Consider the following 12,962-nt stretch of genomic DNA (forward strand, 5'->3'; position numbering starts at 1 on the left):
GGACGTGGCCCAGCCCAGCCTCATCTGGGCATAGAGTGGCCCAGTCTTGGCCCAGTCCTTACCCGGGCACGTGCCCATGCGCGTCATGCGCACGTCCCGCACTGTGGGTATCCCACCACAATTTGAGCACCTCCAGGTGCACGGATGACGTTGGGTTGTCACCGGTTGCCTTCCTGCTGCTTGCCCTGCTGGTCCCTGAAGTCCGCTGTGTCCTGGGCCCATGCAGCGCGTCCTGGGGCGTGGGTATTCCGGACCAATTTACGTGCCTCCAGGTGCAGGAATGATGTTGGCTGTTGCCGGTGGCCTTCCTGCCGCTTGCCTTGCTGGTTCCTGAAGTCCACTGTGTCCTGGGCCCTTGCAGCCCATCAGTTTTGTTCATATAGTAATTTGCTAGGTGCTCTTCAGTTTTACCTGCTGGTTTCTGTCTAGCACTTCCACAGGCTTCTTCTTAGTATCCAATTTCAGTTGTATTTTTTTGTTGTCTTTAGGCATTTTTGTAGAACTTCAAGACCAAGTCCTCTCATACTGAAGAAAATCCAATAAAGTGTATGATCCTATCAGCAGCCAGAGTCCAGTGCTGAAGATTGTGGAATTCTCGGCCAAAACTGGCAGAGTCACGGCTGTCCAAGTCAGGGACATAAAAGCTAACTCCAGAGACACCACCGTTGATTGTTATTAACGTGAAACCTTGTGGGAAAACACTTCACTGCAGTGAACACGTACAGAAATTGTTTTCTTTGTTTTAACATCTTATTTACGTGGGTAGATCAACTATCTAGAATAAAGACCTTGTGAAGATGTACAAATGCAAGAAAGTGAAGCACTAAGAACAATTTCTATCCTATTGTTAGAAGGATCAGTGCTTCCCAAATATTTAGAACCACAACTCAATTTTGAAAATGACAAACTTTTGTGACTCACCTAGCTTTAAGGGACAGGAGGCTGGGAGATTTTTTAACGTAATAACATGAACTGCTTGTAAACCTCTGAACCTTGACCATGCCCATTGATATCACACTGTGACTGTGGTTTTGTTTGTTTACAATGCTATGTTCTAGCTGACATTTTCCCTATAAAGTCCCTTTAACCTTTGATTTCTTCCACCAGATCCAAAGTTGGCAACATCCATATTTCTCAGTCTATGAGCGAAAGTGATATACAAGTGGTATGGTTGTGCATGATGGCGTATAGTGAGCACATTCTATGTTGAAATGGCTTTGTGAAGTAAAAAAAACAATAGCAACAAATACTAAAAGGTTCGACCCCAGTCTTGCGTGGGAAGACTTGTAAGTGTTTGTCTTAAAAGTGGACTTAGGAGCATTGTTCAACACCTTTGCTCTGGTGCACAAGCAGTGCTAAGTCATTTTTAATATTACTTACATGTAAACCAGGATTTTCACTGCCTATCAAAAAGTGGCTCAAGTCCCACCAGGGAGTCTCAATCCACAGTTTGTGAAAAATTCTGAATAAATCTGAAGGTGCTCATGGACAGGTACTTCTTCAAGAAAGGGGCTAGGGATTGAACCGGGAGGTGGCAGAACCACATGGCCCCTTCTAAAGGTGACTATCCAAAGAGATACCAGGTAGTGAATGGATATTAAAGAACATTCTACTCTGCCCTGTACAAGTCATCCACCTTTAGAGCATGAAAGAGAGAGGACATTAACCGAAGAGTCATGTGACATGACGCTTAAGCCGTCATTAGGAATGACCAATAAAAATCCATGTTATTCCTATCCAGCCGATAGTTTTGTGAGGGGGCATAATACTGATTATGTTTTTTTGGGAAATAGGACGTACTATCTGGAAATATGATTTACTGTAGTGATTTTCACATGTTTTTCCCGATATTGTACCTAGAGACTTTGCCTTCTTGAAGAAGATGAAATATCTAGGTGAATACCACTGAGAAACACTGTTTCGGCTGAATTGTTAATTGCCATAGGCTCGGTAGTTCTCGTTACCAGACAAAACCCGATACAGAGAACTTGTAATGAGGGCCTTAGAGGTGACACATTCGAAAAGAAGCCCACTACTGTATGGCCAAGGGAATAGAGTGAAACACTCACTTCTAGGGGTGAGACTGCCAGAATAAGCAGAAGTGACTCAATGTTACCTTCACTGCCGTACGCAGCCACAAGCTGAGAAAAGGCATGGATAATCAGTGTCGCCCTCACTCCTAAAGGTGGCTTCTTCGGAGAGCCAGGGGCCTATAAAGCAGCAAGGCACTGAACTCTTTCCCATAGGGTCAGCAATGTTGCAAAATAGATGGCTTCAGTTTCTTTGAGTTTTAAAAGAATGACAACATTGTGTACATATTAGCATGAATAAATCGCCAGACATCGAATTCCATGGAAAACCAACAGCTGACAAGCGAGTGACTTAAAAAAAATCACTGAAATGATTCAGTGCTCCCCTCCCCCCCACCCATCCCCTTCAGCTCTCTTTTCCAATGGTGGCATTGGGAGCAGTAGCAGATCAGCATTTATCAAGGCAGACATTTACGTCAGCAATGATCCATCCCCCATCTTATTCCTAGATCCATGTTGGCATATATCCCGAGAGGCAATCCATATCACAAATAGGGATGTATTTTTCTCAAGTGTACGCCGCAGCATCCCCCTCATCTCCCCCTCCCCCTCCGAATCGCCAAGTACACTTATTTCATTGTGTCTGATTTCTGTCTTTCTCTCTCGTTGCAGGAAGTGGGGAGCATCATTGGAAAGGTAACGTATCTTTTCTCAAGTTATAGTTTAGATTGTTGGCCTCATCACAGTTTGATCAATTTCCTTTCCCTTTTAATTCTTTCAGAAAGGAGAAACAATCAAAGGAATCCGCGAACAAGTAAGGATATGTGTGCCTATGCTGCTCTCTCCTCCACCTCCAATGTCTGTTCTAGCCGTGTCGTACTCCTTCATGCAGCGCTCTTTTTCGCTTCCGTTCCTTCAATTCATTTCTGTCTGTATGACTTTCGTGATTACCACTTTATCTTTATCTAGTTACTTCTTTTATTCTTTTATTCTAACCGGTTAGATTTCTTATGCACTTTTCTCTCTTGAAATAATAGTAAAACATTGTTTTATACAGCTCTTTGTTAATACCAGTTTTTTTATGTTTCTAAGTGCTATAAAAGAACAGGTTTCATTATTGGTCACGTTACAGGACTAAGGCCCTCATTATGAACACAGCGGTTTACACCGCCGTGTTCATGCTGGCAGTCTTTCTATTGACTGCCAGCCCCCCCTAGAACCCCACCGGCGGTATTATGAACAGCCTGCTGGGCCGGCGGGCAGAAACATTGTTTCTGCCCGCCGGCCCAGCAGAATGCCTGGCCGGGACATTGCCGGCGGCTCCACATGGAGCTGCCGTCAATGCCTCTGGGTGGCGGGTGCAGCTGCACCCGTCGCGCAGATCACTGCCCGTAAATCGGGCAGTGACCTGCGCGAAGGGGCACTGCACAGGGGCCCCTGCAATGCCCATTCCAAGTGCATGGGCAGTGCAGGGGCCCTGAGGGGGGCCCGGAACACCCCTTCCGCCAGCCTTTCCCTGGCAGGGAAGCCCACCAGGGAAAGGCTGGGAGAATTGGGATCATTATCCGACAGGGCAGCAGCGCTGCCCTGTCGGATAATGATGCTGTTGGATAATGATGCTGTCGGATAATGATGCTGTCCACCGCCAGGCTGCCTGTCCGACGCAGCCTGGCGGTTGAGGAGGGCCACCCATGGCAGCCCTCCCTGTCACCATTATGTGGTGGTGTGGGCCGCCATGCCGGATGGCTGGATTTCCTGCCACCGCTGGCATGGCGGCCCACACCACCATGATCATAATGAGGGCCTAAATGTATCAACCTTGGACAGAAAAAGGCTCTATTTTCCCTGTGGCAGCGTTTAAATGGGTGACCAGTGTGTCACACCTGAGGTCAGCTGCGAGCTTCTGAGTCACTTTTTCTCTCTGTGTCCCTCTCTATTGCTGTCCATAGTTATTTTTCTCCTTCCTTACCATTTCCCATCCTACTGCGATGCTAACCCTGGCCCAAGTTGCTCATCGCCAGGCTCCTAAGAGCGACATTTTTTTTTTATTTTGCCACCACTTCTCATTTAGGTTATTGTTTTGCTTCCATGTTAGGGTCCCATCAATGTCTTGGGGAGATTTCACCTTAACTTGAGGAGGACCCAGTTACTTTAGTAATGTTATGGTATCATAGTCAGCAGTAAGCCTGAAGATTCTACGCTTTTTGCTGTTTTCGATGATCTCACATTTTGACTGTTTGGTCTTAGCTGGTTGAACTCCTTTCTGATTTAATTTTCGTGGATTGTCTGGCAAGGTAAACAGCATCCAAAGTGGGTCTGTGGAGACCTTGACTTCAACTGGGTGATATATGCAACAGTATGACAGTGGAAACAAGTTTACCATTGAAATTACATTTTTGGTATTGCGTGATGAATCTAAGAATCATTAGGCTAAACGATGAGCTTTTTACACAGTTTTATGTGTCAAGAGTGCCCTAGGCAGCCAGAGAATTAGGACTGTGGGAACTTGCAACTGATGATGGCTGCCATTGAAGGTGCTTCAAAGAAAGGACACTCCATTATGATTCTAAAAGGTTGAGTTTGTGAATTTCATGGTTTTGATGGTAGGAAACTGTTGAGGTTGGCAGGGGGATATAAGTTAAGCTGAGTACTTTGTTTACTTTCACAGGCGTGTTGGTCGCTGAAGGAGATTGAGTGTCACATCACTTTACCCTGATGAGACTCTTTCAGATGTTGAATGCTTTAGAATAAACAAGTTATTGAATATGCTGACATCTTCCTATAAATAAGGGCATTTAAGGGCTTAACGTGGCATCAACTTGCATTCACATAGAATTTTAAATGATTTCTTATTAGAAGTTGGATAATTATGAATTTTGATATCATGGAAGGCTTTGTTATATTGTTGTTACATTTTCAACAATTGCGCTGAAGGTGTGATTTGAGTGATTCAAGTGCAATGATCAACCATAGCTGAATCAGGTCTAGAAGCTATGAAAATGACATGAAGAAACCCGAACCAACAAGAATTGAATTCTAGAAGCCTTAAAAATGCATGCCCTTGAAACGTGTCAGCTATAAGTAATTTTTATCATGAACAAAGAGATGATGAAATGAGCACATTTGACTTCACCGTGCAACATGTGCATCTAGCTTGTTTATCCTTCTGGTAGAGATTTTTCATGAATGGTTTCGAGGGCAGTGTTTTTTTTATTTTTATTCTTGGAGCGAGTTTCATTATGACGTGATAATCCTTGAAGCTTTAATGGGCAGACTCAACTTTGCTTTTCTGTTTCAGAGCAGTGCACGGGTCTCCATCTCTGAGGGTCCCTCTCCTTCCAGGATCACCACCATCACAGGACCCACTGACGCTGTCTTTGAAGCTGTCTCAATGATCACCTTCAAACTCGCAGAGGTAAAGCATACTTCACATGTGCAGGCTGGGGAATGGTTGTAGCTGAACCTTGATGAATGAAAGCATCGACATCTGAAAAATACACTTTGCTCGGGAAGAAGTGTATTTTAGGGATTCTGTTTTTTATCAGAACGGATTCTCGGTTTAGCAGAGGGATCCTGAGAGACCACTTAGTGGTCAAGACCCCATGAAAGAGGCCTATGGTGGGCCTCTGGCCTAATGAGAGGTAATTCACTGCTGGGGCTGTGGGGTAATACAAGGAATATAGGGATGAATCTGACAAACCTGCTGCCTAAATAAGATTCAGAATAAACTTAAACCTGGCCCTCGGTAGCACTTGACCAATCACCCAGCAGAGCTTCAACGATCTCCTTTTCCACACTTTTCTAATTCTGAAGTGTTCTCTGTCATCGTACCTTCTCAGTTGCACAATACTTGGGCGCTTCCACAGCTAGGTTTGCACTCTATAAATACCGGAGCAGACATACATGCAGACAAGATGAGTTGATTGAGTTACAGGTTGTTCGTACAGGGATAAATGCTGTAAAGTGGGGCCTATGTTTGTTTTGAAGCCAGTAGAATGTCTTTACCTTGGATTGTCAATGCTTGGTCCGAGATGGTAATCTGTGATAATAATGACAGAGTTTACCTGTGGTTTTATACTGCTTTCTATTGAAGTCAGACAGCTAGGTTCTTCCTGAAGAAGCTTGGTTAAGTTAAGAGAGTCAGAAGGTTGTTTTTCATCACTGTTGTATGGGACAGATCTCCTGTACTCTCTCTAAGCTTGGGGAGCTACACAGCTTTTCTCTCTTTAATGGTTTACTTTCAGGTTGCGGAAGAATGCAGTTTACCTTGTGATTTCCACAAGTGTAATCATCTTTTCCTACTTGGGCTACTAGTGGAACTCTTTACCATGTAGAACACTAAAATTGTAATGTTCAGGATATAAAAGAATGTGAACATACGCCCTCTAGGAGCTTGCTCACCCCCTAGCAATTAGCTTCTTGACATGTACTTCGCACAGCAGATATTTTGTATTGCATCCTTTTCCTAGACATTACACTATTATTCTTTGAGCTATGCTATGTTGTTCATGTCCTTCTGTGAGTAAAGGAGGGGCTTTAAGAAACACCTGGAAAAGTTTCTGACACATCATTCCTTCCACCAGAAATATGTCTATGAAGATGAACAGGCTGCACCCTACATTACATTGAATCCAAGCACTGGTGTGCTGTCACACATAATCAACTCTAACAGGCAAGCAAGCAGATTTCTGATGTGCTTTTCCCTGATACGTAGACATATTTCAGACTAAGGGCCTGATTTACAACTTGGCAGAGGGGAATACTCTGTCACAAACATGGCGGATATCCTGTCCGCCGTATTACAATCCCATTGTATTCTATGGAGATCGTAATATGGCAGACGGGATATCTGTCATGTTTGTGACAGAGTATTCAATCTGCCAAGTTCTAAATCAGGCCCCAATTTCTGAACAGTACCTATGAATCAGAAGTGGTGCCATATAGCAATAACATGTAATACATGTAATACCGTTTACCTAAATTTAAACAATACAAGATTTAGTTGTACAGTTCTCACATAACTCTACCCAGAGAAATAGGGAAAGCAAATAAAATCAAAATGGAGGCAATATATGACTCCTTATTGCAGTGAATAAAGAAATAGGGTGGTTACATCAGAAGGAAAAGAGGCCTGAAAGATGGCACTTAGCAATGATCTTCAAGTAAAGCCCATGGCTTATCAGTATAGGTCCCTAAAGTTGATGATAACTGCAGTCTATGTGGTACTGGATATGGGCCCTGTTAAAAGAGGTACTTCCATCTATAAATATAAGTTTATGGCTGAAAATACCTGATTTTATGCTCTTCAGAAAAATCACAAAAGGGCTTCTTGCAGGTGTAAATACATTTACTACTGCAGATTTCTCAGCCTTGAGTTTAGAGAAATCCAAGTAGTTAATCCTATGCTTGATTTGGGAGGTGGCATTACAAGACATGATTTGGCTTCTAAGCTTGTGAATGCCAATAACTGTACTCCTGTGGGCATTTTCATGCTGTGATCTGACCCCTTCACACCTTGGACATGGGTGAAATTCTGGTCTAAGTCGAAGTATGCACACCGGGAATATAAAGATAGGGAAATGGCGTATGAAGTACTATTGGAATACCATGCCTGGCACATCTTTCCAGGGATTCTTCTGGCAATGCCCTTTATTTGAAAAAAGTAAAAGTATGTTCAGCTGGCGATGTAAATCTCCACCCGTATTTTTACTTTTTTACCTCGTATGTCGCGCCCTATATGTTCAGTGTCTAGTGGTAAAAGATGTTTTGCTGCTATAACTAAGCTTTCTGAAAGATAGTTAAAATTGACCCGCACCCAAGTGTCAGGATCCACAAATCTTGCTCCGTTTTTCTGTTCTGGCCTGTGTACGTTTGTGTTATAGCTAACTTTGCCCAATCACTTGCCAGAATGCAGAAATCAGGGGGTGTCACCATTACGCTGACTGGCTGGTATGTCAGTGAAGCAAAATAATAATTTTCTGTGTGAAAATAATTGTTTAAATGTCGCATTGAAAGGTACCAGAGAAATAAGGCTGTGCTCGTTTCAGGTTCCTTTTATAGCAGTTCTCTCTCTACTCGACCTGTCCTCACCTGGTTATACACGCGGAGACTGCACCGCGTTCTTTCATTTCATCAAAACCTGAGAGGTTATGCTAACACCACATAAAAAAGAAGCACTTCACTGAATCTAGCATAATGCCCGTATAAAACATGACAGAAGGGTCCCACATGATCAACCAATAATTTCCCTCCTGTGGCTCCAGGAACAATGTCTGTGACTGAAGTAGGATATTCATCGTCATTGAAAGCCTGCCATCCAAAAGAGTGAGATCAGAAATCTCCTTCCAGTACCTAATTCCCATCATTTGCTTTGAGATATAAATCCTCCCCTTGGACTTGTTGTTTTTCCCTTCTTCCGTCTTTCCCATATGTGTCTTTTGCTCGTAGCAAATGCTTGAGGCAGAAGAATAAGCCCCGGCCCTCAAAAATAAGTGCCGGTGCTCAGTACCGGAAACAACAAGCACACATTAAGCACTGAAGTAATCAATCAATCAATCAATTAATGTGTCCATTTGGAAGCATTTACGAAGAGTGTCATACATATATGGTGCTTGAAGCGAAACAAAACGAATAGCTGTTCACATTGTGAAGCTGTTCACATATGTTGGATGAAGTATCCAACCCTTGAGCATTTTTAGCAGAGCGGCAGATAGGGAATTGCCTGAAAGGACAGAAGGAGTAGATTCCAAAGTAAGAGGATCAGGGCTGAGAAAGCCTGGCCACCTTTTCTGCTCTTCGACGCTTCTGAATCAAGAGATGCCACTAGTTAGGTAAGCAGGGAGGATGTTTGGAAACATAGATGTGTTAAAAATGTAAGAAACATTAGAGCCAGCCCCAGGACAAAGCGGAGGGTCATGCACATAGCCTTGACAATTTACCCTGCTCTAATGGGCGTATCATGTATTTTTATTTGCATGACAGAATTTAGAAACTTGGCCCAGTAGTCTGGCTGCTGCATTTTAAATAATGTGAATCCTGCCCTTCAAAACCTTAGTTAGGCCATGGTAAAGTAGATTGCCATAAAGAGGTGGAATCCATCACTGAAGTGAGATGGCCGTCCAGTTTGGGTAAGGTAAGACTTCTCTTGAGCAGCTGTAGCTGAGAAACACAAACACCTGTATGTACCTTGACATTATAGATATCGCCAAGGTACACAGATGTGAGGTTAAGAAAAGTAAATATATGCTTAACTGCACTCACCTTCTCGATATTTTGGGCCTCGTTAGTTTGCAGAATATTTTTTAGTGGTAGCATGATGTTTATGTAGTCAAAATGTCAGCAAACAACTTCTAGCAGTGTCAAAACCATTAGCCTCCGTTGTTAGGGTGTCCATTGACTGAGTAAATACAAATATGGTCTCAAAATGAAGCCACCTCATGATTTGTTCATCCGTTGTTGCAGTTTAACAATCTCCTGCTCCTTCTGTTTCAGGACATTAGTCATGTAAATGATAATGGCACAGAGAGTGTTACACCATCTGCTACTCTGAGGTTGGTTGTACGTTCCAGCCAGTGTGGCTCCATCATTGGAAAAGCTGGTTCAAGAATCAAGGAGATTCGAGAGGTGAGTGATTGATGCAGGTTATGGGCTGCATGAGAGTGCAAATGAAGTAAAGCTCCATTCATTGGGTTAATTGTAATTCTGCCTGGGGTCACCTGAACCGAAAATGGTTGAATGTATAAAGACATTTTTTACAGAAAGAGTGGTGGGTGCTAGAACAGCCTCGCAGCAAAGATGCTTGGGTCAGATTCTTAGTAATAATTAATCAAAGTATGAGGCGGAGAGGATCTTTAACTTTAGGAATGAATGAAAGGGAATGTAAAAGAATGAAGAAGGTCGGGGAGAACAAAAAGGCAAAGAGAAGTGCCTGGCAGATGGTATCTGACTTCAATTTCTGTTTCTGTCTCACCACAGTGCACCCCTCTCAATTCAGGTAACTCTTGGTGCTGGCTAATACGAACAACTTCCTCCCATTCCAATCATATCTCAGTGCTCTTTAACCACAGAGTGTCCCAACCAATCCAAGCCTTTCCTGGTGACATCTAACCACAGAGTGTTCCAACCTCTCCACCCATCTCCCTGTGCTGCCTAACCACCCAGTTACCCATCCAATCCACACACCTTAGAGTGCTGCCTAACTAGAATGTTCCAACCACTCCAAGCATCTCTTAGTGTTCTCTAACCAACCAGTGTCCACCCACTGGAAACATCTAGTGCTGTCTGCCCTGAGAGTGTCCCAGCTGCTTCCAGGCATTTTAGTGTTGTTCAACCACAGGGTGGCCTGACTGCTCTCAGTATCTATTTTCCATGCCTAAACACAGAACGTGCAAGCCAATTTATGTATTGTCTATACAGAGTGTCTAAATTACTTTACTCTTTTGTCTAAGTACAATCTAAGCATGGAGTCACTCAACCACTCCATGTATTCCTTTTTGGGGTCTACTCACAGTGTGTCTCAATGTGAAGTGTCTCTTAGTATAGTTTGGTACCAGATCATCACAACCTGTCCAAAAATCTCTTAGTGCTCTTAGTGATGTTTAAGTGCAGCATTATCCTAGGCATCTCTACCTGCCTAGTCCATTGCGGCTGTCAAGAATAATATTGCATTCCTCAAACTCTAGCCAACTTTCAATGATGTTTTGCCATAACAAATATTTCTCAATGATAACTCAAAACAAAATGACTCTCAAATTAAAGGCATGTCATTGAGAATCCTTGATTCCCACACTCTCTGAACTCAATATGACTTCCTTGCTCATTTCATGCTTAGGTGCTGCAAAAGAAGGAAAGGATGGAAAGATGCAGAGAATTGGCATTTTCCCGTGGATAATTTATACTATGACTTTTCTTTCTTTCTTTGTATACTTGTTCTAGCAGATTCCTCAAGAACATCTTTATTTTCTTCTCTTTAGAGCACTGGAGCCCAAGTCCAGGTTGCAGGAGAGATGCTTCCCAACTCTACAGAGAGAACTGTCACTCTCACCGGCACACCAGAGGCAGTCATCGAGAGCGTCAAACAAATCAGTTTTGTGATACTAGAGGTGCATGCCTTGTCCCTTTTTACCTTTTGCTTTATCAAGACACAATTCACTGTGGTGCTAAAACCACTATCACCCCCAACACATACCACCACACACCCACACCCACACAAATTTAGGCTCCCAATTGATACCTCTATTATAATATCTATTCTATATCATTAGCAGGATCATTTACCACTGTTGTACTGTTCTCACCACCCAGGCATGCAGGCCTTCAGCCTTACTCCTGTTTGCAAATATCCAAAGCAGCGCTGTGACAATCCTGACAGCCCAGGTTGTTAAAAAATACCAATACCTAAAAAACAAGTGGCCTTTCAGTGTCCCAGATTTAAAAATGGCCGCTCATCCATTATGCTGAGTTACACGTACCAAAACACAAAACCAGAGGAAAGAATAGAGCCATCTTTGAAATCATGTTTTAATGAAACTATGTTGAGATGCATAACCATATGTAATACTGTATGTACGAGGCCTAGCCTCTTTGACAAGCATTCCGCCCTAAATAATCTAGGACTAGAGTTGTCCAGTCCCTGAATGTTGCTGGGGGAGGAGATATTAGCTGAATCGCAAATCAAACATTTTCAAACAAACTATTTAAATCAAGAGTATTAAGAGGTTATATGGATTTTTTCCCCATCAAACGTTTCTCGGTTTCATCTTGAACACTCACACAGGAGCATACTCCTCAGCATTGTTCATGATGTAAATTAAAGCTGTCCGGAGGGAGGCCATGCCTTCAAGTAACATCGTAGCAACATAGAGCACCCCTCGGGCATAATTTCAAATCAATATCTATCTTATACAAAAAAAATATTATTATAGCTTCCCTCCCGGTCTAGTGTAGCCAATCAGCAACTTAAACATAGTTTTTTAGGGGCAATCAATAACTAAACGTCAAAATAGTAATTATGTCACATTTCCTGAATGGCTAATTGGCAATGAAATTAAATATATAGCGATATTTTTTTGATGATCATTCTAGTTAATCTAATTATTAGTAGCCCCATAACAAGAATGTATGGGATTCTGATTATTTACACCAGACAGGGTTGTTAAAATAATTACTATTTTTTGTAGTGTTGTAATAGTATTATAATAGTATTTATATAGCGCTTACTACCCCTGACGAGGCGCCGCAGTAGGTGTTTGAAAAGCTACAGATTTAAATCAAGACCACCCCAGTGGTGCTGTATATTATTTTGGTATTTATTATCCAGTTCATGTAGGTATATTGGACAGCGCCAGCCCATCATTAACGGCGGAGGGGACACCTTTTTTACGAGCAGATAGAGTGTCTGTCAGGCTGAGTAAAGGTCAGCCTGACAGACCCTCTCTAATGGTCCGGTCGGGCAGCCGGGCACTGTACATGTGCTAAATAAGCAGGCACCTGGCTACCTAGCCACAATTTGCCAGGGCTGAAAATTTCACAGCTCAGTGGGCCTGACATCCTCAGCTCAGCAAAGTCTTCTGAGAGCCTCCCCTCGTGACAAGGGCGAGCGTCACTGATAGACTCGGACCTGGACGCAATACTCCAGGAACCACCTAGGCCTCTCTCCTGCCACCCTAGATCAGCACAGCAGCATTGCAAGTGTTTTTTTTTTATGTTGGGTGCGTGTGTGTATGTATCAATGTGTGTGTATAGGTGTGTATGTGATGGGTGTGAGTATATGTGTGCTTGAGTGAAAGAGAGTATGCACGTGTCTGCCCCGCCCCACTGCACATTATGGGCCGCCACTGACATTGGGTACACCAAATTTAACAATAAATACCTTCAGACTATGCACAATGATTCATGAAACAATAATGCATATGTGAAAGGGTTTGCAGACTT

At 43.0% G+C, this 12,962-nt stretch overlaps 1 protein-coding gene across 4 annotated transcripts in view; it reads left to right on the forward strand.

The window, feature by feature from the left end:
* The window catches only part of PCBP4 (poly(rC) binding protein 4), a 135,554-nt gene that overhangs the window by 93,928 nt on the left and 28,664 nt on the right, over positions 1 to 12,962 (forward strand). For all 4 annotated transcript variants that reach the window (XM_069206747.1, XM_069206745.1, XM_069206748.1 and 1 more), the window contains exons 3-7: positions 2,703 to 2,726; positions 2,812 to 2,844; positions 5,329 to 5,445; positions 9,522 to 9,653; positions 11,003 to 11,131. In XM_069206747.1, coding sequence (XP_069062848.1) covers positions 2,703 to 2,726; positions 2,812 to 2,844; positions 5,329 to 5,445; positions 9,522 to 9,653; positions 11,003 to 11,131 — 435 coding nt within the window. The remainder of the gene's footprint in view (positions 1 to 2,702; positions 2,727 to 2,811; positions 2,845 to 5,328; positions 5,446 to 9,521; positions 9,654 to 11,002; positions 11,132 to 12,962) is intronic.

The sequence above is a fragment of the Pleurodeles waltl genome, chromosome 9, assembly GCF_031143425.1.
Source record: "Pleurodeles waltl isolate 20211129_DDA chromosome 9, aPleWal1.hap1.20221129, whole genome shotgun sequence".
NCBI classification, from domain to species: Eukaryota; Metazoa; Chordata; class Amphibia; order Caudata; family Salamandridae; genus Pleurodeles; species Pleurodeles waltl.